The 27,755-nt window shown below is 43.7% G+C and overlaps 2 protein-coding genes across 4 annotated transcripts in view; both read right to left on the bottom strand.

Annotated features, from left to right (window-relative positions):
* The window catches only part of hif1al (hypoxia inducible factor 1 subunit alpha, like), a 21,858-nt gene extending 16,630 nt beyond the window's left edge, over positions 1-5,228 (bottom strand). For all 3 annotated transcript variants that reach the window (XM_086262362.1, XM_086262361.1, XM_086262360.1), the window contains exon 1: positions 5,069-5,228. In XM_086262362.1, the coding sequence (XP_086118488.1) occupies positions 5,069-5,103 (35 nt within the window). In that variant the 5' untranslated portion in view covers positions 5,104-5,228. The remainder of the gene's footprint in view (positions 1-5,068) is intronic.
* Positions 5,229-10,139: 4,911 nt separating this feature from the next.
* LOC147315119 (WD repeat-containing protein 20) lies at positions 10,140-26,448 on the bottom strand. Its single transcript, XM_086262363.1, has 4 exons — positions 25,660-26,448; positions 21,748-21,930; positions 19,004-20,413; positions 10,140-15,780 (listed from the first exon to the last, which is right to left on the bottom strand). The coding sequence occupies exons 1-4, from the start codon at positions 26,059-26,061 to the stop codon at positions 15,733-15,735; spliced, it is 2,043 nt and encodes a 680-aa protein (XP_086118489.1). The 5' UTR covers positions 26,062-26,448; the 3' UTR covers positions 10,140-15,732.
* Between the last annotated feature and the right edge of the window lie 1,307 nt (positions 26,449-27,755).

Consider the following 27,755-nt stretch of genomic DNA (forward strand, 5'->3'; position numbering starts at 1 on the left):
CTTGATACTTGCGTTAGCATCACTGCTGTTGCTCGCAGAGCCCCGAAGCACCTTTAAGGGATTTTATCTTGTGGACTGGATACTTATTTCCTCTCAGGTTTTTTTTATCTTACACAAACAAGACAAACACCCCATGTAATTTACTACAGCTTCATGAGTCTCCAACAACTTCAGTGCTTCCCCTCAGCTGACTTGCTTTAGGGTTTAAGCCTAATTTCCCTCCCCCGAAGACAACAGAAGGGAAACAACTTCAGCTAAACACGCTTAAATTTTTCACCTCTATAACACAGATTACAGCTGTTTGTTAAATACTCCCAATATTTAATCTATCGATCCGTGTTCTCGGGTACAGATTTCCCCTCCTTTGCTGTTTACACAAACACAAATTTTCATCAGATTTATTGACTCATGTCCACAAGCACAGGTGGAAACTTTTCCAGGTTTAAAGGGTAGAAAGTCCACATTTTTTGGATGAACACCACCGCTCGAGCTGCACACGTGACTGAACACTTTTACATTTTCTTTCATTTTACTTTCACACACCCTGACCTTCCAACAGCCAGAATGACTTGGTTAAGATTTGGAAAACAGAAGTTCAGTTCTCTTGGTTTCCGCCAGGAAGTTGCCAGAACCGAAACTCAGGATACCTTTTGATACCAAAACTCCAAAAACGCCCCAGTAGTTGGTTTTTTCATGACCTCAGCTGCTGTAGGTGGTGTAGGTACTGAACCTGCAGCTTTTCAGGAAGTGACGGGGAACACCTACATGTTTATGTTTAAGTGCATTACATAATTTTGTTTTGGTATTGCAGATTGTGTAAATCTACTGGCTCTGATATCATCTACTCAATTTCAGGTATGATGGCATTCCTAGTTCCCTCAAAGCTTCCTCCTTAAATGTCAAATTCCTCCTCCCTGTACTGGAAAACTGCCAAATTCGTGTCCTCACACATGACAGCGTTTCACGTTTTGCCGTTAGACGGAGGTGGAAAGACATTTCCACACATGCGCAGCATCCTTGAACTCTTCTAGACATCACCTGACAGAGGTGTGTGAGAAAAATGTCTGACGTAGTCACTTTAAAATGTTTTGAACCTGCCAGCTCCCTCATAAAAAACTCAGACTGTCAGACTGTGAGAGCAGTTCGAGTAATAGCTCTACCGGTGCATTTACCGGTAGTGAAAGAGCGTCCTGGAAGCTCGATCCAGACAACTCCCTCTGGAGCACTTCCAGCGGTTTTAACATGTCTGAAGCAGACGGCTTCCTCCTGTGTGCTTCATGCAATATAAACAAAGCCAACTACAGAAAACATCCTGACCTACTTATCCTGAAACTCTCCAAAGTTTGTGAGTGAAAACGGCTTTCTGGTCCTACATCGTCTCACAGATATTTATTCTCTGTGCACAAATTAAACAATCGTGCAAATAAGAGGAAATCCCATGAAAAACAGCGCTGACATGATTAGGCTCAATTTCAAGGCCATTTCCCTAAAATAATGCTGCTTTGATAAGGTGTCACATTCACACAAAGAACGTCCTTCGATGGCGGTGGGTGATACATGAGGATATGGGAAAAGCAAAACACGTCCGTCACGCCAAACCTGTCAGTGTTAAGCATGCATGGCTACTGCTGAGAGGTCTTGATGAAACCAGCCCGCGTTTTCTAAACCAAACCAGGAACTTTTTAGAGTCTAAAGACAAACCTGTAAAACACAAGAGGTGGACGCGAATAACCCTCCTGGCTGATTACTCCATCACCCCTCCACCAGCCTAACATTAATATTAAAGGTTTTAAAATATGTCCTTATAATAAAAAACACAATAAAAGTTTGTCTGTCATTCTTCATTGTTTTATAACAGAACAATTAAAGTCTTCATGGAGCTTCTGGAATCAAACCAGGAACCTTTCACTTGTTAGGCGAATGTGTAAACCACTACACCACAGAGCCACACACAAAGTACTAACACTATGTTGATGGATTTTGACACATTAAAAGGAGCCGATGTAATTACACCTGGACGAGTCAGTCAGGTACTGCAGCCGCGTTACAGCTGTTTATCACAGGCTGTCAACACACAGCACCCAGCAGCCTGCCAGCGGGAGGAGCCTCAGCGAGCTCCGTGTCCTTGGTCAGAGAGCAGCGCTGCTCTTTGTCGACTTATTGCTCAATACAAGTGTGCATGTGTGTGCGTGCATGTGTTGGGACGAGGTGTACAAAGCCCTGAATAGAGCTCTGCACCAAACACTGTCTTCTGTGTGTGTTCTGGAGTACAAACTGCGGTTACTGAGCCGTCACACATGACTGCGCCTTCCTCTAAAACACACACACACACACACACACACACACCTACCTATAATCTACACAGATGGAGCGTCTATGAAACATGAGGTAAGCAATAACCAGTTGGACTGCCACTTACGCTTAGAACACAATGTCCTCTCGTGGCATGTGTAGACGGGGGAGGGAGCGCGCGCGCACACACACACACACACACACAGACACACGAACACTCAGCAGCAGGTCACGAGACTTTAAAGCAAAAGGAACAAATGCAGCGATGAGGACGGGAGAGAGTGAAGGAAAACATGAGGAAGTCCAGGACAAAGACTCCGGGACCCCCTTCGTAAATAATCACACATATCCTGCCAGCCCACTCCCCACACAGTCGTGTTTTTACATCTTAGTGGGGACATCTAATTGACATAATGCTTCCCCTAGCTGCTAACCCTAACCATCAAAACTGAATGCCTAATAGTAACCCTGACACTAAAACCACATTTAGAGTCTTAAAAATGCCTTCAAACTCATGGGGACGGGCATTATTGTTGGTCCCCACAAGGATATGTAAACTTGGTACACACATACAAACACCAGACATCTCATATCCTTACTGACATGCGCACTAAACTATAAACAACAAAGTGAGCTCAGCTTTGTTTGGCTCAGTACACAATGTCCAAGACTGCTGAAACAGGGAAGGGTTGTTTTTGGCAGCCTGGAGACTGTCATGGCAGACGCACACCTTTGGCCTACTGTGGTCACATTTGAACAACTGTTCTTTTTCCTACTCTCACAGGTTGCTTTGGCATTAAACCAACTTTTCTTTAAAGCAGAACTGTCAAACTCAGCTAACGCGCCAATAAAACAGTCTCAGAATAACTTGCCGATCTGTTAGTACAGACGATGAAAATCCTGATTTATCTCAAGAATAATGTAATTTCAACATTATGTGCTTATGTCAAGTCTTTTTAAATCAGTTAGTCCCAATCAGAGACACTTCTTTTCAGGTGACCACAAAACTCACAAACAGAACTAGGACACATTAAGTACCAGGAGCAATCCAAGAACACATACTTCCTCCAAGGCCAACAAACACACACCCTCCACAATCTGAGTGTGCAGATTCAGATTAATTTGTGAGATTATCTTTAGAACATCAAAACAATTTATAGCATGTGAAACATCTACATCAGACATTAGTAAAGAGTCCTTCCAAAAACTTCTTGGACTTGGATGCAGAAATTTATGGAAACAAGCCGAGTGTGCGCGAACAAATTTCCCAACAATCTAGCTTCAACTTTCTGAACAAATACACAGACTGGACCAAACACATAACGGCGGTTAAAGTCCAAGACCATTTCTTCATATTCCTAATTTTCCAATCCACATTTTTATGAGACACATCAAAGCTGACACCAGCAACTTTATGGGCTTTATCAAACTAATTTTAACAGACTAATCAATAATGTGACCGAGAGTTCATCCTTGTGAGTCACCTACAAATATGAATAAATGTACTAACACATGACACCTTTTGGTTGAGCACACTGTTCTGGTGGGCTTCAGGTTTCCTCCTAGGCGGAGGTCACAGCTCCTGCTGTGGCTGTCCACTCTGTCCCACATGTAACTGTAACTTCGGTCGTTGCTGTGCTTTTTTTGGAAGTCGAATTTCCCAGAGGAACCCACCCGAGGGATTAATAAAGTTCTATCTTATCTTATCTTATCTTATCTTATGTTACCACCCCCCCATGCTCTGACAGGAAAGACTATACTTCCAGTTTTAGTGTTAATATTAAACCCTAAAGCCTTGCCCTGACACCAGCGGGATTTGAAAAGAACCTCAAAGCATTACAAAAAAACAAACACAAAAAAGAGACATGACTAGAAATCCTCCATAAATTATCTGCCACTTACTCCAGAACACATAAGTGTGTCTCTTATAACATGAAAATATGCCCTCTATGGCAGCCATGCTCTCTGATAAATACAAATATCTCATATAAAACAATGTGAACCAAAGGTGTACTCAGGCTCTGCTCTAAAGCCTTCGGAGAACACACCGTTCCTTTCTTTGAGGTGTCACTAAATGTCCCCAGACTGTCTTCCACTTTCCACCAAAGCTTCCTCTTTTTCTTTTTTAAACAATCTACTACAATAAGACGCAAAGTCCCGAGAAACCCCGCGAACACGTTAATATTATCTCTCCGCAGCCATCTCTGTCTGTTATGTCTGCCTGCAATAAAAAAGAAAAGAAAAATCCATAACTGGGATGCGGGACATCCATGAAGCAGAGCAACATGGCGTGAACAAAGGCGGCGGCTGTGCTCTGCAACAACAACACAAGACCAGACTGAGTAATACAGGTGTACGGCAGATATCACATTTCATGCATATTTATCTAATTCACAGGCTTGTAAACATGCTGTAATATTAATTATGTCTATTTTTTTAAGGACATATGCCTGCTCAGCACGCGCAATTCAAATAGGATTTCAAATTAAAAGGCTGTGTTGAACGCATGGAAAAGGCAGCACTGAGCTGTGTAGGGGGGGGAAAAACAGAAGATTTTTTTTTATTTAAATAATAATTTAAAAATAATGTTCCTTGAATATAAACAGGCCGACAGAGAGCTAGCCACACAGCCTGTAGCCGTGCGAGCTAAGCCGCCGTCGTTTCCACCGCCCGCTGCTGCTTTAATGGCTCCCGGACACTCAAAGTTAAAAGCGAAAAAATACAGATAAACATACCGAAGCCTTCACCCGAGTAACTGTAAATCGATAAGTCTTACCGTTTGACCGCAACGACCCCCTCCTTCTTCTCCATCTTCAATCTAAGTGCTGAGCGAAACGATTCGGCTTTTTATTGTTGTTCATCTGACTCGACGACACAGTAAAATCCTAAACCCCTCAAAGGCGTCAGGTTACTCACTGTAAACACGGGCTACTTCCGTCCGAGACTTCAAAGTAAGAGTCCCTCGCTTCCGCTTACGGTTTCTCTCAATTTCTTATTAACAAGGAGGATTTTAATCTATAGTTAAATGTCTTCGGAGGCCTTTACTTTTCGACCACAGGATATTGTGCAAAATTTACCTAAACAGGCAAAGTTATTTTTTATATTTTTTATTTTATTATTGTGTTTTATTTCATTCTGTTCAGGTGTAGAGTTTTCAGTTTGGTTTTGATGAATCTGACTATCAGTTATTATTATATTTTATTCTAACAGTAGGAAGCAGGTATTTGAGGCAAACTTTAAAACGCCCAGAATCGGTTTACAACACAAACACAGCATTGCGTATCATGTTAGGCCATTCTGTTTTTAACACCGGCAAAGACTAAAACTGGAAACATTTCCTGTTTATTCTCGTTTTAGAGTGATTTTTGTGTCTAACAGTACTTTCCTTTAGATCTTTTTTCAAAAGTCTAGTTTTAGTGTTTCATTGCGTTTTACTTAAGCACATTACCGTTTATCTTTACAAGGAAACAGCAGATCGGATCAAGTTAAAGGTGATGTAAACAAGTGATTAGTCTCTGAGCAGTAATCAGGAGAAGCTAACGAATCAGTTTGATTGTTTGGACACAGTTTTAAAAGATTAACCGGGGATAGAGACTGCTAATTGGCTTTAACTAATGACTCGGTTACATGACGTGTTGTTTTGCCTTTCTGTCTAATCCGCGTTAGGTTTATCAATAATAGAAAAAACAAATAAATAAATAAATCGTTTTTAATGTTGTTCATCTGTCTGAATGGGTGTCTTCTTGATAATTTGTTTTCGAAATAAACCTTCGTTTGTAATTACAGGTATTTTGATTTGCAATGGTTTGATGGGTGTTTATTATAGTTTTACATCCCACACAGTACATACATATGCCTGATAAAATATCACCAGTGGTCGATGACGGATCATTTAGCAGCTGAAATTTGATGCAGATTGGGAAAGTGGGTCACTCGGTCGAATGGTGCCTTTATTTTGTAGACGTTCTTGTTTCTGGTATTACTGGCGTCTCTGCCTTCACCCTTCGACGCAGGCGCTCTGAGGCTCCTTACTGCGTTTCACTCTCGGCTAGGTTGCATCAGCTGGAGGGACGCTGAGCGGGGCGTGTCCGCTGTGACATGGCGTGTCGTCATAACGAATACGGTGATCATGTAAGAAGCGAAACCTGAGAGAGAAACAACATTCAAGAATCCTGAAGGGAATGGAGTGAAAACGGAGGCCGGAATTTTGATTTCCAGGAGAGGAAATATTTTTAAAACTTAGTTTTAGGACAAAGTTGGCAAAATCTTGGGGTTTGAGTGTTGATCGTAAATACGCAGTCATGAATACCCTATTCTATGTGCAATAACCCAACTGTATATACATAACACTATTTATTACATATTTACTTTCTTACACCTTTTTGCATATTTGTACATTTTATATATTTTATCTCTGTTAATACTGTTCTTATGTATATAGTGCTGAAGAACTGTTCCCCCCCACCCCACATGTTTGCACTGAGTAGGAGATGCTCTGTATCTCATTGTACAACTGTATAGTGACAATGAAGGCATTCTACTACATTTTATTCTACGAAGCACAGCCAGTCAGCCGCTTTGCTTAGATGGAGCTTCTCCGCCACCTGCCCCTTAACACCAGGGGGTAAGAAGAGGAGGGGGCAACTTAACTGAAGCAGCTGAGGGGTTTAGTGAAGTAAACCTCTGGAATCAATTTACATTTAATACCCACAATTCAAAGCTGAAATTAATTAAGTTTTTTAAATGTTTTCCAGGAAACTCGTGACCTCTCCTGACCTCCTACATGACAACTTTGATTTGGCATACCTCAGCCTTTTCTCTGTTTCCCTTACTTAAGAAGAACTTCTTCACGGGCACTTACACTCTGACCATTTCTAATAGTTCAACTTTTTAGTTTTGCAAAATTAATGGGAACAAATGTGTTAAAAGAAAACATGTATGTTATGTATAGGCTCAGCACTGGTTCATCCCTTAAGTGTCTTTTTTATGATAGCTCAGCATTCAAGAATCCCGAAGGGAATGGAGTGAAAACTTTAACAAACAAAAACATTTTTCTGAAATTGTCAGGCAAAAGGACTGGACTGAAAATTAATGAACAAGCAGCCAACATCCAAAGAAGGTCCATCAGAAAGCCTGGAGGAACAAGACCACTTCAAAAATTACAAGAAAGTCTTTGATAATTGGAACATGAAGAAGTGAGACTGGAGGCCGTCGGACAGTACTGGAACATGATGCAGAGGTGTTTAACGATTATTTTTGAATCTTGTTTATGGAGACGTGATGTGACTGTGACTCTTTTTTGTCAAACACAGACAGCTGCACTGTTTCAGCCTGCGCATGCTCAGTACACTAACAAAACAGGCTTCTTTATACGCATATTGTTTATTAGAAAGACTAAAGAAGAGCCTCAAAAACCGTGACTCTTCTAGGTTCACAGTTTCAGTGGATACACAGTCTGACACCTGAGCTCACCTGTACATTCAAACTCTTTCCAGATGTTTCTACGCCTCTCAGCAGCCATCTGAAGCACCTCTGACGTGAGCACTTTTTTGGGGGAGGGAGTTAAAGCGTCATTTAAATGAATAGTTTAACTATACTAGAAAATAAAACAGTAAAAAGTAATAAAAACACTTTGAACCTTTGTTCAGATTAAACAGCCTGGATCAGGGTGTCTAACCAGCTGTGACTGTTGCCTCTTTCCAACAGACGGTTTCTGCATTACAGCCTGAGCGCACCACCCGACCAGAACAATGCTTTGTTACATTAACACACACACACACACACACACACACACACACACACACACACACACACACACACACACACACACACACACACACACACACACACACACACACACACACACACGAATGTTTGATTGGTTACATCAGCACACCGCCTGAAGCTACAATGTTACAGTGAACATCAACACTGTTGCGGCCTTCAGTGGAACGTCATCAGTTATACGACGGAACAGCCAATCACAGTAGAACAAGGCGTCCCTCCGGCCGATCCATTCTACCACCATCAGCCCGAGTGTTTAACGGGGTATTTTCTTCCTCTGCAGGCTCACAGCGGAATTACAGCTGATGGTGTTCGTTTGCGTCGCCACTCCACTGATCGTCAGAGACGAAAACACGCTTGATAAAAATGGCTACTCATTAACGCATACAAATCTGTAACAGTCCTCTACAAAATAAAGTACTCCAGTTGCCATGCACATCTTGTGCTGATGGCTCTGCAGGGCAGGCGCTAAGCCTCAGACATTTGGATTTGTAACTGATAGGCTCGGTATCAAAAAAGTGCTGCCTCATTCTTACAGTCACGTCTTCGTTTCAGGGTAACTATAAATAGCCATTCCTCATTACAGGAGCAGATTAGAAGACACATCTGTTTATGTGTGTGTCTCATATTCATATCAAGCACGATGGTGTAGTGGTTAGCGCTGTTGCCTCACAGCACAAAGGTTCCTGATTTGATTTCTCTAGTCAGTGTGGGGTTTGCCCCATGCTTGTGTTCTCCCTGGATCCTCTCACAGGTTGGGTTTGCTGGCTAAACACATTTTACAGTTTTTTAAACTATCTCCAAACTTTATGTCCCAAAACTCAATCTACAAACTACATGAACCAAACATCTGACTCTTCTGGTAAAACTCACAAAAACCAAAGTTTTACCTTTGCTCAGATCTGCACAGTGTCACCCAGCAACCATATCACCCACACTTCAACAGAAAAACAAAAACAGTGCTCAGAAAATGCAACTTGAATTTTTCTGTGGCAGTTCCACAGAAATTACAAAAGTATGAGATAAAATCAGAAGTAGGACCTCAGCTTCCGTTATTACAGTGTGATGAACTTATGCCCTCACTTACATAAGAAAAAAAAAAACAGAATAAAGCATCTGGTAAAGATTTGAGTTTTATTTATTTTGTATATGTCATAAGACTTCATACCTTACTTAAAAGTGGCCTGTTTCACATTTTTCTCATCCAACATTATAAGAATCAAGTATAAATAGTATGTTGAAAAAAAGAAAAATGGAAAAATTATGAACAAAAACTGGGAAAAAAATTTCACTCAGGCAAATTTCAGGCACTCACAAGAGGTTTGGATAAATAACAAAAAGCTTTTATGTTACTGGGCTGAAGACATTAGAAAAACACCTTTGTTCCTTTCCATGAGAGTTCCTGTTATTTCTTTAAACATTATGTTAACTCAGAACAAAGTGAAATGAGAATAAATCTAAGAGACTAGCACTGCCACTGAAAGCAAAGTCTAGCACAGTTGCTCACATTTCATCTGAAAGGACTCCTAATCTAACTCGTCCTCATCTTCCTCCTGTGCGTCTCAGATTTTTTCCTTCCGTTGCTGGCATCAACTTTCAGCTTCCTCCTCACTGGCTTGAGCAACAAGAGTGAACGATTTAGTGTTTAAGTGAAATCTGAGCACAGTTGCGTTTAACTTCTGCTGGAACGCATGACAAGCTACTGCGAACAACTCTGGGAACTCTGCTGTGTTTGCCCTATTTTTGTGGATTTACCTTTTAGCGTTGCAGATAATTGAAACAATCTTTCAAAGTCGATACAACTGCAAAAATCAGGTGTTTGTCTCTCTGGAGTCATTAGATTTCAATATTTTTCTATTTTATCTGTCGTTCCATCTAAGAAATAGTTGTTTTACTACAGCATGTCAGCCTTGACTCTATGTCTAATTTATAACATAGAAACTTCAGCAGCGCTTCTTTTTACACATAAAACAAGAACAAACAAAAGACAATTGCAGTGACATGTATGTGACATGTCACTGCAGTGGTCTGATGACTAATGCAACCACTCAGTGGTTTGCAGACCGAAGGATTACCCTTTGACCCCTTGATAGCAGTATGACGCATACAATTAGGCTCAGACATTTAACATTGATCCAGTTTACTCCTGTGAACATCGATGAATGAGTCCTTTACCTCTGGTTTAGTTCTCTACTGCTAATGCGTAGGAGTGTGAGGAGCTCCGGGAATATCAATGTCCTTGTTAGAAAGACAAGATGGCTAGACTTCCCCAGACGGATAGTTCAGGGTATCTTCGATCTGCGGTGATTCTGGGAATGTTAAACAAAGTGTTCGTGACGTTTAAAAGAACTCCTTATATCCAAGGATATAAGGAGTTCTTTTAAACGTCACGAACACAATATTGTCCTCATATGTAAGCTGTTGTGTTCTGCAGATGTTTCCATAGACTCCCAGTGTCTGTGTGCAAAAAGCAGGCTGTTAAGTCCTGTTATTCTAGGACATGGGGGGCAGAAGATTTTAATCTGGGAGCTTTCTTTTTTTTAAAAAATCTTCCAAACGCTAAAAAAAAAAGGAAAGAAAAAAAAGACTTTAAAGGCCTTAAAGATGCAAAATTACCATCTTGGTCCCTCCAGCTGTCCTTGGAGCTACTAAAGCTCAGCTACACTTCATGCTTCGAGCCTATATTTAGTTCAAGCACAGAAACATTTAAACCCTCTCTTCATGAATCCACATGAAAAAGCACAGGCTTGTTTTCAGTATGTTAATATGACTCGTTATAGTGAGAAGAACAGATAACAGAAGGTTCAGGTTTCACGTTTTAATAACAGATCTCCATTTACAAACAGTGACGTCATTCAGCTGCTTTAACTTCCATCAGAGCAGGCATAGAGTGTGTGTGTGTGTGTGTGTGTGTGTGTGTGTGTGTGTGTATGGTGATTAATGAAGAATGCATATTTCAACATTAACAAGCACACGGGAGAAAAACACGGACATATTAAAGTGGTTTGACTTGCTTTTCTTCATCCTGATGAAAAGATTTGTGGAACGCCGTTTGTTCCCTCAGTGCTGAACGTCTGCAAGTCTGGATTTTAGCGTGTGAGTGTGTGCGAGTGTGTGAGAGTGTGTGTGGGGGGGTTACATGTTGTTTACTCAGGGCTGTTTGTTTTCCTTTTGCTGCCTGCAGACAGTCTGAACACAGAAATGAACAGAGGTCAGTGAACAACACTCAATTTTCTGATTTCAGCGCCTCAAACAAACACCAGTTGCTGCAAATCTAAAACAAAAAATTTCTAATTTTTCACGCTGCTCTCCAATGTCACCTCTGTCAGCACTCACTGCTTAAACCGTTTCTTCCACTTAATGCGGCACAAAAACGCAACCAAATCCTGCTTTTTAAAAAGACAGCTCTCAAACGAACTGAAGACTCTCTTATTGCTGAATGTTTTATCTTTTATCCCAGTGAGTGTTCAAGTCAAGAATGTGCTGATTTCTAAATAAGCTCTTGCAGTGCAGGATTCATTTTTGCCTCTTTGTCATGGATGGAAACACTGCGAGGAGACGTCAGAGGCACTGCGTTGTTACAGGAAATCTTGAAGCTGCATTAAAACGAGTTTTAACTTGTGACTTTATTGTACTTCTCCAATAAAATTTGACACTAATTCTGCGCAACAGAGAGGACAAACACACAGAGAGACTGTGATCTCTAAAATCATCAAGTTTAAAGAACCAAAACCTTTACAAACCATAGAGACAAAGGCAAATCTCCGACTATATTCGAGTATCCAGGGAGTTTGGTAGGTTTTTGATGCTGCATTGTGAAGCAGGCTTAGTTCACCTCTAAACAAACACCTGGCTGTGAAATACTTAGTTTGAAGATGTTTTTGGAGAAGTTAAACCTCTTAAATAATCTGTGCTCTCATCAGTGTTTCAGGTGAAGGTCCAGATTTTCCCCTCGCACGTCACGATGCGACATTAATTTGGCCCTAAAGCCGAGACCGACTCCACAAGCTCACGATGCTCATTCGAAGATACCCTCCTCGGGCGTGCTGTTGCTATGACGACAAGAATGAATTCACATGCTGCGACAACGGCGACTCAGACGCAAAGCCAAGAAACCGACGGTTTGTCTGGGGCTCCAAGGGCACAACCTTGGCTCCTGCAGCGCGGGACGTTTGCTCAGCTATTTATAGGCAGACAGGTAAGAACAAGTTTAAGATCAAACACAGGAAGGCGCTGAATACTGACACCTGGTTTTGAATAAATCAGGCCAATAACCTGTTAATGAATACGCCGTTTCAGTTTAATTTGATTCTTGGCAACATCTGGCCCTGATATCGCAAAAACGTATCATGTTTACAACACAGAAGCATCAGTCAAAGTTTCAGTGTTAACTATTAATGCTATTCTCCTTTTCCTTCTTTTCTGTGATATACCTAATGTTAGAATGCTGGGTGCTTTTATTAAACCTGGACAAAGGTTCAATTTATGAGGTCAGTGTATGTGTAGGAATCCCTGTAAACTAAAAACTCAGTAACAGTTTATTTTTTTTCTACCCTTGGCTCTGTATGAGGTCACCAAGTGAGGCTATTCCTTATATGGTCATCTCAGACAGAGAAGCCCCACCCACCCAGGGATTCACTCTTCAAATTGCGTCTTTATGACGTAGCCAATCAGAAACTACTACTACCGTGTCGCTTTAAATACTCCGAGATACTAAAATTAGCAAATTTTTAAGTAGTCATGCACACAGCATCAGAGTGAACAGAAATACAGTCCGATTATGAGGGGAGGATGGTTAAGGTGCAGTCCTGTAGCCTCTAAATCAGCTGATTATAAATTGTTACTACCAGAAATGTCTGGATTACAATCTGGGCTCAAACGTATCCTCACTACACACCATCTGGATCAGCAAAACTGAAGAACTAAAGTGACGTACAATCACATCTCTGTACTTTATCGGAAATATCAATAAAAATCTACTTTTGAAAGTTATGTGAGTATCATACAGGGAAGTGCAAGGATTCAACCAGGAATTATTTTAATACTAATAACACGCCTGACAGTTAAACTTAGTAAAAACTCAAACTCGCAAAAATGTTAATAATTGGAAGTTTTAAGATTGGCTCAATTGATCCCCAAGCAATTTGGAATTTTCTGGGATCTAGGAATTTTTGAAATTCCCGGAGGGGTAAATTTGCCCGTTGGCTTTCCATTTTCACAGATACTAATCAAGCTGAACCAAAAGAAAAACATTGTCTAGATGGTTTTGTGAAAGTATAGCTCCTTAATCCAGATGCAGATGTCCTTTTGGATCCCGGGACTCAGTGAATGCTAAATGTGAGGGAAACTTTCCGTCTTAGACGTGGTTTAAACTTTCAGGCGCAGCTTTTGGCAGGTTTATGGCCGACAGTGAAAAATCAGACAGATTTTTGCTTTCTTTTCTATCGTCAGGAATAGGAAGGCAGAAAAGTCAAGTCGAGAGTAAATTCAGTCACGCAAAGGGAACAAACTTCATCACGGAGATGTGCAATTATTAAATTCCTTCCAACTAAACGTGTGCAGTGAGTGTCGGGGGCGTTATGGGAGCCGTTTTGCCGCTTCAGTCAGATCGATAAACAGAAAGTACACCCCTGAATGTGGCAGCTAACAATGAACTGTGGATTTATTTTATGTGCAAATTCTTGCAAGAGGCAATTCAGGTGCGACAGGAGAGTCCATAACACAGAATACATGATGCTACACCAAGAGGGGGACTGTGTGTGCGTGTGTGTGCTTGGAATGTGCAACAGTGTGCGTTTGTTGGTGCCAACGTTACTCATTAGGATGCATGAGGATTAGTGACGATTCGACTGATTAGCTTGGACAGTCAGCTGAAATGATTGCTCTCTGTGCTCGAGTCGGGTCGGTCACCCCGACACCAAAAACATCAGATTAAACCCAGACTGCTTTCAGGGAGAAACTCTATAACACAAAATAAAAACACATCGACATCTTCATGTTCCCTAAAACAGCAGACATTCGATTTATAACCGTCTCGTTTGTATGTACAATAGAAGGATCTTCATATATTAATAATCTTTCCTGCTTCGTCTTCACCTCATCATCGCTGCCGAGTCCCTACACGTTTGTCCGCTGTGTATTTATAGAGTATTTTCATTATTTACAGTATAAATTACTACACAGTCTTGTGATAAAATAAATAACATACATACAATGGCCGTGGCTTTTGCAGTGTCTTTAGCATGAAGGGGAAAAAGGGAGGGGTCCGATGGAGGAGGGCCTGCCGTTAGCTCCTTTGTTGCTTCGGGGTTACAGACCGAAGGATGAAGAACGCGGTTAAAGCAGTCTTTCTGCAGAGAGACACGGAGGAGGGAGGGCGGAAACAGTGGGAATAAACCGCAGTCCCACTTAGGGGGGGGGGGAACTCTTCCTGAGAAACACTTTTCTCACTTCCATCATGGACAAAAAGCTCATTAAATAATAAAACTTCCCAACTTTCTGGACTTAATTTTGGCTAATCTGCACTTCAAGACTGTCTCCTTGTGCACCTCTGTACCGCCTCCAGGCTTGCTGCGTGTTTTAGATCACTCAGTGGAAGTTTTCTAATAATGATTACAAACGTACACATCTGATGAGAGCTATCAATCCGGCTACAAACGAGCAGTTTTCAGTGGAAGAGTCTGCAGAGTCCAGGCTAGATGGGAGCACATCAAGTGAGGAGTACGACCACGGATGATGATCTTCATTTTTTTCCAGGAAGCTGAGCAGCATGAAATGTGTGAACCAGGTTTAGAGGCCCCCGTAACATCCCGAGGACTCTGAAGGAGGAGCATTTCACCCACAGAAACATCATCTGTGCTCGCTCCCTGAACGGTCACCCTTTAGACTCTCTGAAGGAGACTTCCACAGAGAAATCTAAAAATAAAGCTGCCCAAAGAGACACATCCAGTTTATACTTTATCAGTGATGGCAAATTTAAACCAATTGATAAATGTTTTTTAAAATGGCCCATTTTAAAAAACTTCCACTTCGCTACAGTGGAAGAAATTCATGTGGAAAATGGGACCAGGTAGAGCTGACGTGCTCGAATAGTCCAGATCAGCAGAACAGGTTGTGAAATTTGAATGTTTCAACAATAAGGCTGACTTTTTAGGTCCATCATATGGTCAAAAATACATGGACACCCGAACACTTCACCCGTATGTGACTCATACTCTGCTGCTGCAACAGCTTTTCCAACACATTAGTGGCGTCTAACACTGATTTCATAGTTCCAGTTGATCCTAAACGAGGTCTGGCTGGTTTCCACGCTGCTTTAAAACATTCCTCAGAAAATAAACAAAAGCAGCAGTAAAAGAAAACAAACAAATAAAACAACTAAAGGGGTGTCCACATACTTCTGTCATATACTGATATGGTCTACTGTGGCTTAGTGCTATATTCAATGTGTCATTTGTTCCCAAGTTTTCCTAAATGAGTGTTTCAGGAAGAGTTTCCCACCTCTGAGTGAAGGCGTGTACAGAGAGTTATACTGAGGGTTAATACTGCAGTGGTAGGTCAGGTATAGTCTCTGGTAGTTGGCCCCAAATTCTGACATATTAGGACGACGACGACGAGGGAAAGGATGGAGGGATGAGTGCAAAGCTTCCCCTCCAGCTATACCACCGTGCCGCTCGGAGAGTTCCCGTTCTGTGCTGTCAGGTTCTGAATGGGAGAAGAAGAAAAACACAAAGTTAGACGCACTGAAAATCCTCTCCTGTCTGCACTCAAACCGAACTTTACCCTGGTTCATAATTATACTGATAATTAAATAAGTGGGCAAACCAGACCCAGTGTCTGTTTAAAGGGTTTTATCAATACGCTAAACTCGATTCTGTTCAATATTAATTTTATCTCTTTATTAGATTATTGATGTGGTCCTCCACATCAGTCCCAGTTTCTTATATGAACTACTCTATAACTCCTTTTCCATTAGAATACTTGGATCAACTCGGCACGGTTCACCACGGTTTTCAGGGTTTAGGTCATAGTACCTGGTACCTGCTCGCCGGGTTTCCACGCGATCCAAGCAGGTACTAAACTGCGACATCGTCAGACTGCATGCCACCAATTGGCTGGTCAGTAGCATCACTCGAGAGTCTGTTGTTCATGAAAATTAAAACCGCCATTTTTAAAATGGCTACAAAAAAACAACACCGTGTTCCCACGAATTTGACGAAGCCACAGACCCAACAGCAAGTATATTCTTGTTCAACTGCTTTTTAGCATTCGTGTCACATTTTAATGACGTCGAGGGACGCTCAGACACGTTGATATGATGAAATATGATATGATATGACGAAGGTCTTTAAGCCATCAGCACGACCAGTATCTGCTCCTCAGTGAAAGGAGGAACAGCATGAGCAGTGCCAGAGCTGTAAATGTCTCTGACCAAGCAATCAGAAACAGACTTCATGAGGGTGACCTGAGGACACGACGCCCTCTAGTGGGCCCTGTGCTCACTGCCCAGCACCTTGTAGCCCAAACTGGCATTTGCCATAGAATACCAGAAATGGGAGGTTGTGCTTTATACAGATGAGAGCAGGTTCGCTCAGCACGACCAGTTTGGTGGTGGGTCAGTGACGGTCTGGGGAGACGTATCCATGGAGACCTGCAAAGACCTCTACAGGACAGGCAGCAGGACCCTGACTTAGGAGGATCTGGAAGTGAAGCCGAAACCTATCTCAGAAAACCCCACCACCTGTTTGACCTGCTGCGGGGTCAGGTCAATCAGGTACACACCTCCAGACTCACTAACAGCTTCCTCCCCTGAGCCATTCGGACTGTTAACAAACACCCCCCGCCCCACACCTGCCCACCCAACTCACCAATCTGAGCCATGGTCTGAGTAACCCTCTTCATTCAGGCCTCTCACACATGGACTCAATACTCAGACAGAGTCCTTTTGCACTGCTTCCCTTTCTCTTGCTTTGAATATATTATAGTATATATCTGTTCTGTTGGCCATTTATTCCTGATGTCTTTACTATTCCTGATGTATTTACAATGACAATGAAGGGCTATTCTATTCTACCACATACCCAGCCCATATCAGAGCACCTATCCAGCATGGTTAATTTTTTCCAATGAGAGCTGATGCGCTTTCAAACTGTACTTTTAATTTTTGCCTTTGCCAAATCTTTGATCTCAGCAGCAAATGTACACACTTCTTAGCATTCAACTTTTTTAATAACACACCTGCTCCTTAAAGTTCAGAGAACAGACAGATTTAGACTCCAGGTGTCTGTTCGGCCTAACCTCCACTAATTCATAAGGCTCCTCGGGGCTAGTGTCTTCTGGAACATTTTTGGGCACCACTGCTATAGCAACACCATGCTAGGTTTCCTTCTATACATAATAATGAGACAAGCATGTCTGAGAGGCGGGAGTCAGCCTCCAATGATGATGAGCTACCTCAACAACCTCCAACAAACCACTGAACTCTGAAAAATATGCAAGAAAATGGTTGGTGCTGAAGGCGAAACGACAAATGTGTTTCACATAAATACTACTGTTTAAGTGTTTAGCACTACTTGGGCTACCCAAAAACTTGATTCTGTTCGTCTGGACGCAGCAGTTTCAGTGGGAGTGGCGCTCATCCAGGTGACGTCTTCATTTTTTCAGAACAAAAAATAAAAATAAATAATTGGTCCACCCCAAGGATCAGGTCCCCTGGCATAAACAGAGGATTGCCAGGATTTATACATCGGGGAAACCAAACAACCTCTGGCGAAGCGGATGGCACAACACAGAAGAGCCACCTCGTCAGGACTCTGCAGTCTATTTACACCTACAGGCCAGTGGACACTCTTTCAATGATGAGGATGTAACATCCTGGACAGGGAGGAACGCTGGTTTGAGGGCGGAGTCAAGGAGGCCATTTACGTGAAAAGGGAAAGACCATCTCTGAATCGAGGAGGGGGCCTAAGGGTACATCTGTCACCATCTTACAATGCTGTGATTGCAGCCATTCCCCAACTCTCTGTGAATGGTACTCATGGCCATTGATCAGTGGTTGTTGATCAATGATCATGACAATTTGCATATTAATGATCAAGGAACTGACCTTCCAGCCCATTGGTCATTCAGTGGTGCTAGCTTCAGTTATTGTGCAAATGTACTGTTTATAAGATTTGGGGAAACCTGCAGTCAGCTGAGACTGAAGAAGTCACCTGGATGAGTGACGAATCGTTTCTCCCACAAAAACGCTACGTCCAGACGAACAGAATCAACCTTTGGGATTTTCTTCCCTGAAAGATTGAGCGTGCATCAAGACTTGGGCTACTCAGAAATACATCACAACTTTTCTTGAAATATACACGAGCACTCAGTGTTTCTCTGTCCTCTTTTAAGACTAACAAATTGGTTCAAGACACTTTGCTCCAACCTTCTGAAGAGGTTAAATCCTGTTTAGAATAAATTAGATGATAAAGTAGGGTTTGCTTTCAGGTGTAGAAAATCTGCAACTGGGAAATCAATGCGTGCACTGTCCTTGATTGAGCCTTCGGTTGTTCTGAGTTTTTCATGTCCCTGGTGGCATGTGCCATAATTCATGAGGACGAGAGTGAGGCTGAAATGCCTGCATGAACTGGGCTGTTCACTCTTTGCAGCAGCTTCGATGTCTCACCCAAACATGGTCCCATCTGGCTTTAAAACACCAGATTAAAGGCTTAGATGATACCCTGTAAAATAAAAGATGATGTGATGATGGCTTAGTCCATCTTTGTGAACAGTCTCTGTTTTTGCCCTGCACTGTAAATTAAAACCATGTTGGACTGGAGTTATGAAGACATGTGAAGCGAGTTATTCTCTAACATCTAAGACCGACTGCGAGACTAAACAACTAGAGAGAAAAACTATGACTTAAAAATGTTAACAGGAGACGTACCGCCTTCCCCGGCCGTGCCCAGGTACAGATGAGGCCCTCTTGGCAGGCCGTGATGATGCAGTCATCCATGAACACCAGGACCGTCAGCCTCTCGTGTGCAATCTTCTTACAGACCAGCGGCTCCAGCAGCGGCACTTCGTGCATGCGTGGGCACAGCGTAGTGCCCAGCACCTTGGCGGCGTCCAGCCGGTTGCTCCTCGGCGCCACATTGATCTTGTCGTTGCTTTTGCTGATGTTGCCCAGGCTGTGGTACCGCTTGTGCTCCTTCTCCACGCCCCCGCTGCTGCCGGACTTATCCGACTTGCGCTCCTGTAGGGAAAGAGTGGCGAAGCGGCCGATGCTGAAGGGGGTGCTGTTTCCTCCACCGCTGCTCCCTCCCCCTCCTCCTCCTCCCCCACTGCCCTCTGAGGCGCCCTGGCCTTTGGAGGCGTTCGCCACAGCGGGGTGGGGCAAAGAGTTGGAGCGCGAAAGGGAGCGAGGAAGCGGTAAAGGGAGTGTGGGTGGGTTGGAGGTGCCGGTGTTAGTGTTCGGGGGGTGATGATGTCCCTCCACACCTCCACTTCCTCCCCCACCTGAGGTGCTGTTGATCCCCCCGCTGCCAGAGTTGGACAGCGAAGGCCCAAAAGTGTTAGTAAAGGCGCGGGACAGCGGCAGGCGCGGGTACAGCACGTCATCCGTCAGGTCCCACAAACAGAACTGGGTGTCCTGCCCCACCGAGCCAAATCGGTAAGTGACCGATGGCGAGCCGCCGCCTTTCGAGCTGTGCCGAGAAAGGCGGGATAACGTGCTGCTCGTTCGAACCCGCCCAAAGTGCATGGAGTTATTTTGTGCCCCCTGGTGGAGGTCCTCCTCGCTGCCACTGAGCTCCATAGGCTCCTCATCTTCCAGGGAAGTCGTGAAGGGATCGAATGCCACCACGTTGACCCAAGACTTGTGGCCGTGCCCCCTCGCTACCACTCGGCTTTCTGCAAATGACCACACAGTAACCAGATCATCCTCCCCTCCCGTGGCGAGATATTTCCCATCTGGGCTCCATGACACACAGAGCAGCCCACCAAAGTAGCTCTTCATCACGCCCTGAAGCTCCATCGAATCAAAGTGGAAGACACGCAGGCATCCGTCCTGGCCCACGCACGCCACGTGCACGCCATCTGGGGAGAACGCAAACTCGTTGAGGCCTCCCTCCCCGACGGCCCACCGCAGCAGAGGGTTGCGCGGCGTCTTGGTTTTGCAGGCATAAACGGCGAAGCCTTCGCCCTGCCGCAACAGAGAGTACTGTGGTGCCGTGGTGCCGCACGGGTGGTCCACGTTGTAGAGGTAGAGGTGACCGCTGGCATGGGAGGCCAGGAACAGGTTCTCCGACTTGGGAAGCCATTTTAGACACGTTACCTTGGATTTGTCTATCAACCTCTGTGAAAGAGGAAGGAGGTGGGGACAGACGGAGAAGGTGAGAGGGAAGGAAGGGTGGAGAAAGACATTAGAAAAGTATGAGTTTTAGGTTTTGTTGAGTTTATTAATTAATAATAATAATAATTAATTAAAATGTGAAATAAATAAATAACTAATTAAATGTGTCAAATATTTATTTAATTAATTATTTACAATTTTAATTAATTATTTAATGGTGTATTTAATTAATTCATTATGGCAGTCCTGGCCTTCCGTAGTTTTAAAGCCATTTTTTATCATCTGTGTACCGATGACATTCAGCTGTGCCTCTCATTTAAAACTCAGTTGCATTACTGGAACACATGGTTTTCTTGTCTATCTAAAGCATCTATTGATCAAAACGCTGCTGTAAGGTTTATAACTCAATGGTAAATGGTCCGTATTTGTACAGCGCTTTACTTAGTCCCTAAGGACCCCAAAGCGCTTTACACCACATTCAGTCATCCACCCATTCACACACACATTCACACACTGGTGACGGCAAGCTACATGTAGCCACAGTTGCCAGTGCGCCCCAGTTTTTATTTTTTTGACAGTAGAGGCAGGAAAACATACAGGAAATGGGCTAAGGTGGAAATACACCCAGCCATTCTTTCAGCATAAAAGCCTTTACATACCAAGCACATTGCAAAAACAAACAAACAAACCAGACATGAAATTATGAACTTTTCAGATGCAAATTTGTCGTGTAAAGTATATACACCCTGAAAGTGTCCTCAAAAATATGCACGTTAGGAAAAAAAATGAAGTCGAGATCAAGCGATGATGAGCTGATTCTGATGTTTCTAAACAGGAAAAGGAAGAGACAGACGCTGGGCTCATCCAGTTCTCATCAGAACACAGCAGCAGGGACAGTTTCGTGGTTTCATCCCGGAGCTGAAGCTACATTACGACAGCTTTTCCTACATATTTCAAGATCTCAGTTTGAGCTGTTGTGAGCTGAGTTGGGGCCACATCTGTGAATGCAGAGAAATCACTTCAGAGAGCCAATTGACCCAGAGAACGTTTAGCTGCATGTCTGAGATTTGGCTCAAATGCAGTGGTCTGACTGGTCAGATTTGTTTCTTTACATGTGAATTAAAAAAAACTGAACTTGATTCAAAAAAAATAATTTTGTCCTGCAAAATTAAGAGCTACACCAGCCTCAGCCCTCCACCCTTCATTACATCCCTGAGATCTGATGAACATATTGTTTTGTTTTAATTTGCCACATAATCTGCACACACCACAAGCCTGTTTGCCAGGTCGGCTCTCTGCAACAAACCCAGATTAAAGCCGAGACACAGATTTATTACCTCCTCGTTAAAGAGTTTACTGGTTTCCTTCTTGATGGGGTCGAGATACTGGACCTGCCCGGCTGAGAAACCCACGATGAGAGCTACGCTCTCTGCTGTGGCCGAGTACTGGTTGAAGTCGTGACACGTGGGCTGCGTCCCCTTGTAGATCCTCTTGTCTATGGGCTTACTGAGGTCCACAGCCTGCAGACAACAGCGAGGAGAAAGTTTCAGCGACATTCAGAGAACCAAAACAACAAACATCACACTTCTGTGCCCATTCTTATGTTTCTGTCCTTCTTTCTTTTTTTTTTTTGACAATCCAATCATCACACGTTGAAGTGTTTCCATGGCAGCTGCAGTGGAGCTTGATTTGAACGTTTTTCACATCAGGGTTTGCCATCTCAGCGAAGGAGCAAAGTTTCTGTGCAGGGCCGCTGTGTTCACCGACAATCACCAACCACAGAGAGAACCCGTTAAACAGGGCAGGGCTGCAAAGATCTACAGCTTAGAGAGGTAACTAAATGTTTTCAGGGTTATGGAGGTGACTCCCTTTCTGTGAAAACTTACGCTGCAGACCTAAAATGCTCTGGAGGAGGTTGTGTTTGAGAGATCATCATCATCATGCACTAAACTGCTGCTCCAATGGAGATCAGCGGGCTTAAGCTACTCGAGTCGCTTTGGGGAAGGGGAAGCTGTTTACATGCGTCCTGTAGTTTCTTTAAACAGGTTATTAGCGTTTCTCATTAAGAAGCACGAGGTGCTGCAGGCTGGAAGCAGATCCAGCTCCAGGGAAAACCCTCAGCGATGATACTTTTCTTTTTTTCTGTCATGCCAAAAACACTCTTTTCCTTCAATGGGTTCTGAAATATAACTTATGCATTCACGGTGCCACACAGGATTTAGATGTGTCCTTGATCCGCACAGCTGATTTAAATGGCTAAATTACCTCCTCAACATGTCTTGAAGTTCTTCAGAGGCTGGTAATGAACTAATCATTCAAGTTAGGTGTGTTGACTCAGGGTGATATGTAAAACTTGCAGGACAACGGCCCTGAGACTTTGAGCTCCCCACCCCAGATCTATAACAATGCTAAGGTAGGTGGTATGTGTCAAAGTAACATCCACACGACAAGCCTCTGCTGGCTCGCCTTCTTCTCACAGTGCATCCTGCTGCCAGGTGCTCCCCAGGTAAGCAAAACACATCCGTCCACGTGATGTAAAAGAAAACATGATCCATTAGATTGTCCCACCTTGTTCCAGAGCTTCTGTCTAGTTCTTGCGTGCCTCTTCTCTGTGCTTTCGGCACTGGACGGGGGTCAGCATGGGCCCCTGAGTGGTCTGTGGATATGTCGTCCACACGGGCCAGCCTTCATTCCCCTTGTGCTCCAGTGAGCCTTGGCCGCCCGTGACTCTGTCGCTGGTTCCCCACTGCGGACCAGGAACATCTCACAAGGGCTGCGGCTTTGGAGATGCTCTGACCCGGCTGTTTAGCCATCACAATGTGGTCTTTTGTCACTAAAACCCTTAGTGTCATGATGAAGAGAAAAATCACCTGTCAGTGGTCAAAGTTAAGCCTGAGGAGGCATTTATACATTTATGTGTGTTGTGATATTTTTATTTGTATAAATGTTTCCTACCATTCATCTACTTCTACAACTTTTTTCAGGAACTGGTCCATTTGTGTGTCAAAGATCACAGAAAGCTTTGTACAAATGTGTGTTTTCTAACACGAATCGCTACATTGTGACGTTCTGCGGTGACCCACACATAACAGGCTCAGAGTAGCAACTTTGCCTTCAGCAGAAATTTTGATCTTTCTGTACAAAATATTTGAAATATTCTACACGTGCAAACCAGATGTTTGTTCAGTCCGAGTACAAAACGGGAGTAACAAGTGATTAAAATCCGCCCGACTATGACGACTTCATTGGAATTTGTTGTTCCTCAAAGTATTATGGAGTCACTGCTAGTGTTATTTAAATGTTGATATTAAAATGATATGAGCATACTGCAGTACATGCATTATTAAAACTAAGAACAATATGTTTTATGGAAATAAAAGTAATTTTGTTGGCAATGTTTGTTTGCATAAAACCAAACTTACAGACATAACAGCTAAAAGCATGCATCTTAGATACAGGAAACTGTAGCTGTGATCATCATAAATACACATTAAAAAAAGAATAACAGGGTTATAAATGACCGCACGTGGACATTTTAGTCACTTGAGGGTCAAAATGATTAAGTTTCAGTGGTGAACAGCTGCTGCATGAGCATCTAATGAGATTACATCCTCAAACAAAAGACATAACCTCGTCCTGATGTGAACCAGAACCACCACCTCGGTGCCCTCAGCCTCTCGTGTGTGGAAGGCAAACACAAAAGAGGACAGAGGACAAAATCAGCTCTGTAATTGTTTTGATTCGGCAGAAAATGGGAAAAGTCGAGAATAATTATTTGGAATCAATAGCGAGTGTCCGAGGGCCTCACTGCATTATATTACTTCATACTTTTAATTACTGATGCCAGATGTTTGCATTTCTTTACTTAAAAACTTAAATGTTGCAGAAAATAAATCCCAAAAGCTGAAACTGTCCTGTTTTTAAAACCTATTTGATCAAAACATGATATCGAACTACTGATATCGAACCTTCAAAATACCTGCCCGAGCAGGTGCTGTGAGGGAGGCGGCTGCTGAGTGGCAGGTCTCGTTTCTATAAGGTCATATCAGGCACACAGCAGCTCCACCCACCTGCTGTTTAAATCTTCTGTTTGAGAGGTGCAGCCAATCAGAAGAAAGCCGTTTTAACACTTTCCCCAATAAAGACGACATCTGACCAACCTCTCCTGTCCCCTTGATGACAAGCTTTGACACCTTAGCATACACATCTATAAAGACGTGTCTGATCACCACTAGAACGATTTCCAGGTGGCTGCACAGGCAGAACACCCTCACTGACCTCTTGATGCAAACCCAGTCATTCTGTTCTATGGCAGAAACCACTCAGTTTGGACAAGAGTGTCAAGGGTCACTCCTAGCAGGCTTTGATGGTGTCTTGTTTCCAACAGAGGACAAACAGAGGAGCTGCACCAATACCAGGAATAAGACAACTAAGGATTATAGGAATCATGCAAAGCTCTCCTAGCAGTGCTGAAGAATAAAAATATGATGCTAAACAAGAAAAACTAAAAGGTCTACTTTAAACATGCTCCCTATATGCACAGAAGCCCCGCCCACCTGCAGTCACAAACCTTCTGTTTGTGAGGGGCAGCCAATCATGAGAAAGCTGGTTTAAAGGAAGAGAGGAGGGGCTGCAGTAAGGCCTAGGATAACATGAATAACAATGATTCATGCAAAGCTGCTCTAGTAACAAAAATATGAAGCACAGCAGGGTCCCTTTAGATAATATGATTAAAATAGTCAAATTCAGCCCACTCTGGATGGAGTCTATTTTTGACACATGGCCTTGTAAATGAGGGGACAGGGAGGCTGCAGAGCCTGTGATGGTTCATCTGGATTGTTCTGTTGTTAAAAAGCAACATTTTGCAGAAAGTAAATGATCTCGTAGTGTGCCTCCAAATTACAAGCCTTCAGCTGTGAGCGCTGGCAGGCAGCCCCAGCCAAGGACCAGGCTTCAGCTCCCAGCAAGGCTGCAGTGAATGGAGAGCCGTCAGAGCCTTTCTTCTCGCCGTTTCCTGCTCCTTCAGCTCCTTCTGACACTGTGCATCCGTTTGCACGATGCGCCACTCACCACCTATTCAGCCAAATGAGCAGCAGCTCCATTTTGCATTGCATAACAAGCAGAAAGCTGTGGTGGTGGTGCAGCAGCAGCAGCCGCCGCTCGGAGAGCCTGAAAAGATGACGAAATGCGAAGCAGCAGCATCACACTAGCAGCTTAGCACGCCAGGCTAAACTCGCCCCCAGCCTCACCTTCTTGATGTTGGTGTACGTGTAGAAATACAGCTCCCTGCCGATGTTGAAGCACACCCGCTCCGACTCCTCGCTCGGGTCTTCGGGCTGCAGCTTCACCATGGAGACCCGGACCGGCGGCAGGAAGCCAGCCGGGGAGGAGTTGGCTGCGGCATTGGAGGAGGAAGAGGCGGCAGCGGCGGCGGCTGCAGCCCCGGGCCCCTGCAGCAGCCCGACCCCTCCGCCGGGTATCGGACCCGGTCCGGCCCCGGGCCCCAGCGTGGCTCCGGCGGACGGCCCCCGCGGCAGCCCGCCCCGCTGCAGCGAGTCTGAGAGGGTGAGCAGCTTGTAGAAGCCCTCTCTGGTCCGGAACTGGGACTTAATCTCATTGATATCCTTCAGAGCGCCGCCATCTCCGGCCATTTTAGTACAAACACGCCGCACAGGAAACGGAGATTCTGACCTGGAAACAAAAACGCGCTAATCACAAGTCCTAGGAGAGATGCGTGAGAGGCGAACATGAGGCGCAGCAGCCGAGCTCAGCAAGGCCGACCCGCACAGCCCGTCCGCCCCGCTGCATTTTACACCGGCACCCCCACTGCCTGCTAAATAAACCCCCGGAGACAGCCCCACCGAGCCGGTGTTAGCATCCTCCTCCGCCGGGTCTCTGCCTGCCTTCATCCAGCGTGCGTAAAGTACGTGTGACGGTGCGTCAGCTGCTGCTGCTGGCCCGGCCTGGCACTGCGCACTCCCACTGTGGTCGGGGGGCAAAGAGAGGACATCCAGCCCCCGTCAGCCTCAGTCAACCACCCCACCCCCAACACTTAACAACCAGTGGACCGGCCAGGACCACGGGCGTTTCCAAGATTTTTGTGGGCAGAGGGGGCGAGAATAAGGGGGCGCACTGGAAATCTGAGTATTTGATCAGAAATAAATTCAGACTTATGATGTGCTGACAGGTGTGTTACATGAAAAGTAGCACTGCTACTTAAAATTATATTTAAAAGTGGTGAAACATCAGATTATCCACTGGGTCTTCTGGGTAGGGGGCCAGTGCACGGCTGAGTGCCCATCCAAGACACAAGCAAAAGAGGGAAAATCATTGAATTTAATTACATATTTTAAATTCTTGCCCTTTAAACCACACATACAATACAGTAAACTTTTCTGTGTTACACCTGCCGTTTCTCCGATATGCTGCTGAAGGTGTCCACCAAACTCAGCTCAGTATTTCCAACGTGAATGAAACAAGCACAAGATGGTTTAGCAAATAAAGTATGTCCCGTATGCTTCCTTTAGTTATTCCAAAAGAGCCTGACCGTCAAATCAAGTTGGCTTGGGCCCATCAACCGTTTGTGGCCAGACGTTTGTAAGAATGGGTGAAAGATGTATCAGCACTTTCATATGAAAATCATAATCCTGCTGAAGTAACCGTACAAAGGTTTCAGCACAAGCATACTGAGAGCAATAAATAAATAAAAGTACCCATTATGCAGAATCATGGCTGTGTGAGGTGGAGATGATTGGTTTCACCACAAAATATTGCTTGTTGCTAGTAATGAAGAAAGAAAGGCATTCATTGCATAGTATAATTCCAGCATTTACTCTGAATAATTCCTTTATTCTAATGTTTTTACTGTTAGAAACTCTTTGGTGGCTTCAGATAACGGTTTTGTTTTTTGTTTTTTCAAAACCATGCCTGTTAAGCCCATTCCTACCCTGTCACTCTTCAACTTTAACTGCAATTTTTGTATAAAATAACGATGCTTTTGTGTTGTTTAGCTTTGACTACACACAGACACAGGGTGGGACAAGCCTGCCCAGATATCTAAGAAATTCACATCATAACATATAATTAGCACATGATCTTGTAACTCATATTTCACTGCAGACTGAACAAGTTTATGCCATGAAATTCAAAATTCCATGTTTGGCTGTGATCAAGTATCTTAAGTGTTTTCCTGGAATGAGCCAAATGTTTGACGGTGACGTGTGACGCTCCCTCCTCAGTGAATAAAGGACCTCAAGAGTTTTTCTGAAGCACCTTTAAATTCAGCAGAGAATAACTCCGGCGTCTTTTTAGGAAAAGATTAGTGCCAGCAGAGAGGCTTCATTAG

Source organism: Aulonocara sp. 'chitande type north' Nkhata Bay, linkage group LG14, assembly GCF_057382095.1.
Source record: "Aulonocara sp. 'chitande type north' Nkhata Bay isolate Kocher_YH1m ecotype deep benthic linkage group LG14, A_spYH_male_GT1.1, whole genome shotgun sequence".
Taxonomy (NCBI): Eukaryota; Metazoa; Chordata; class Actinopteri; order Cichliformes; family Cichlidae; genus Aulonocara; species Aulonocara sp. 'chitande type north' Nkhata Bay.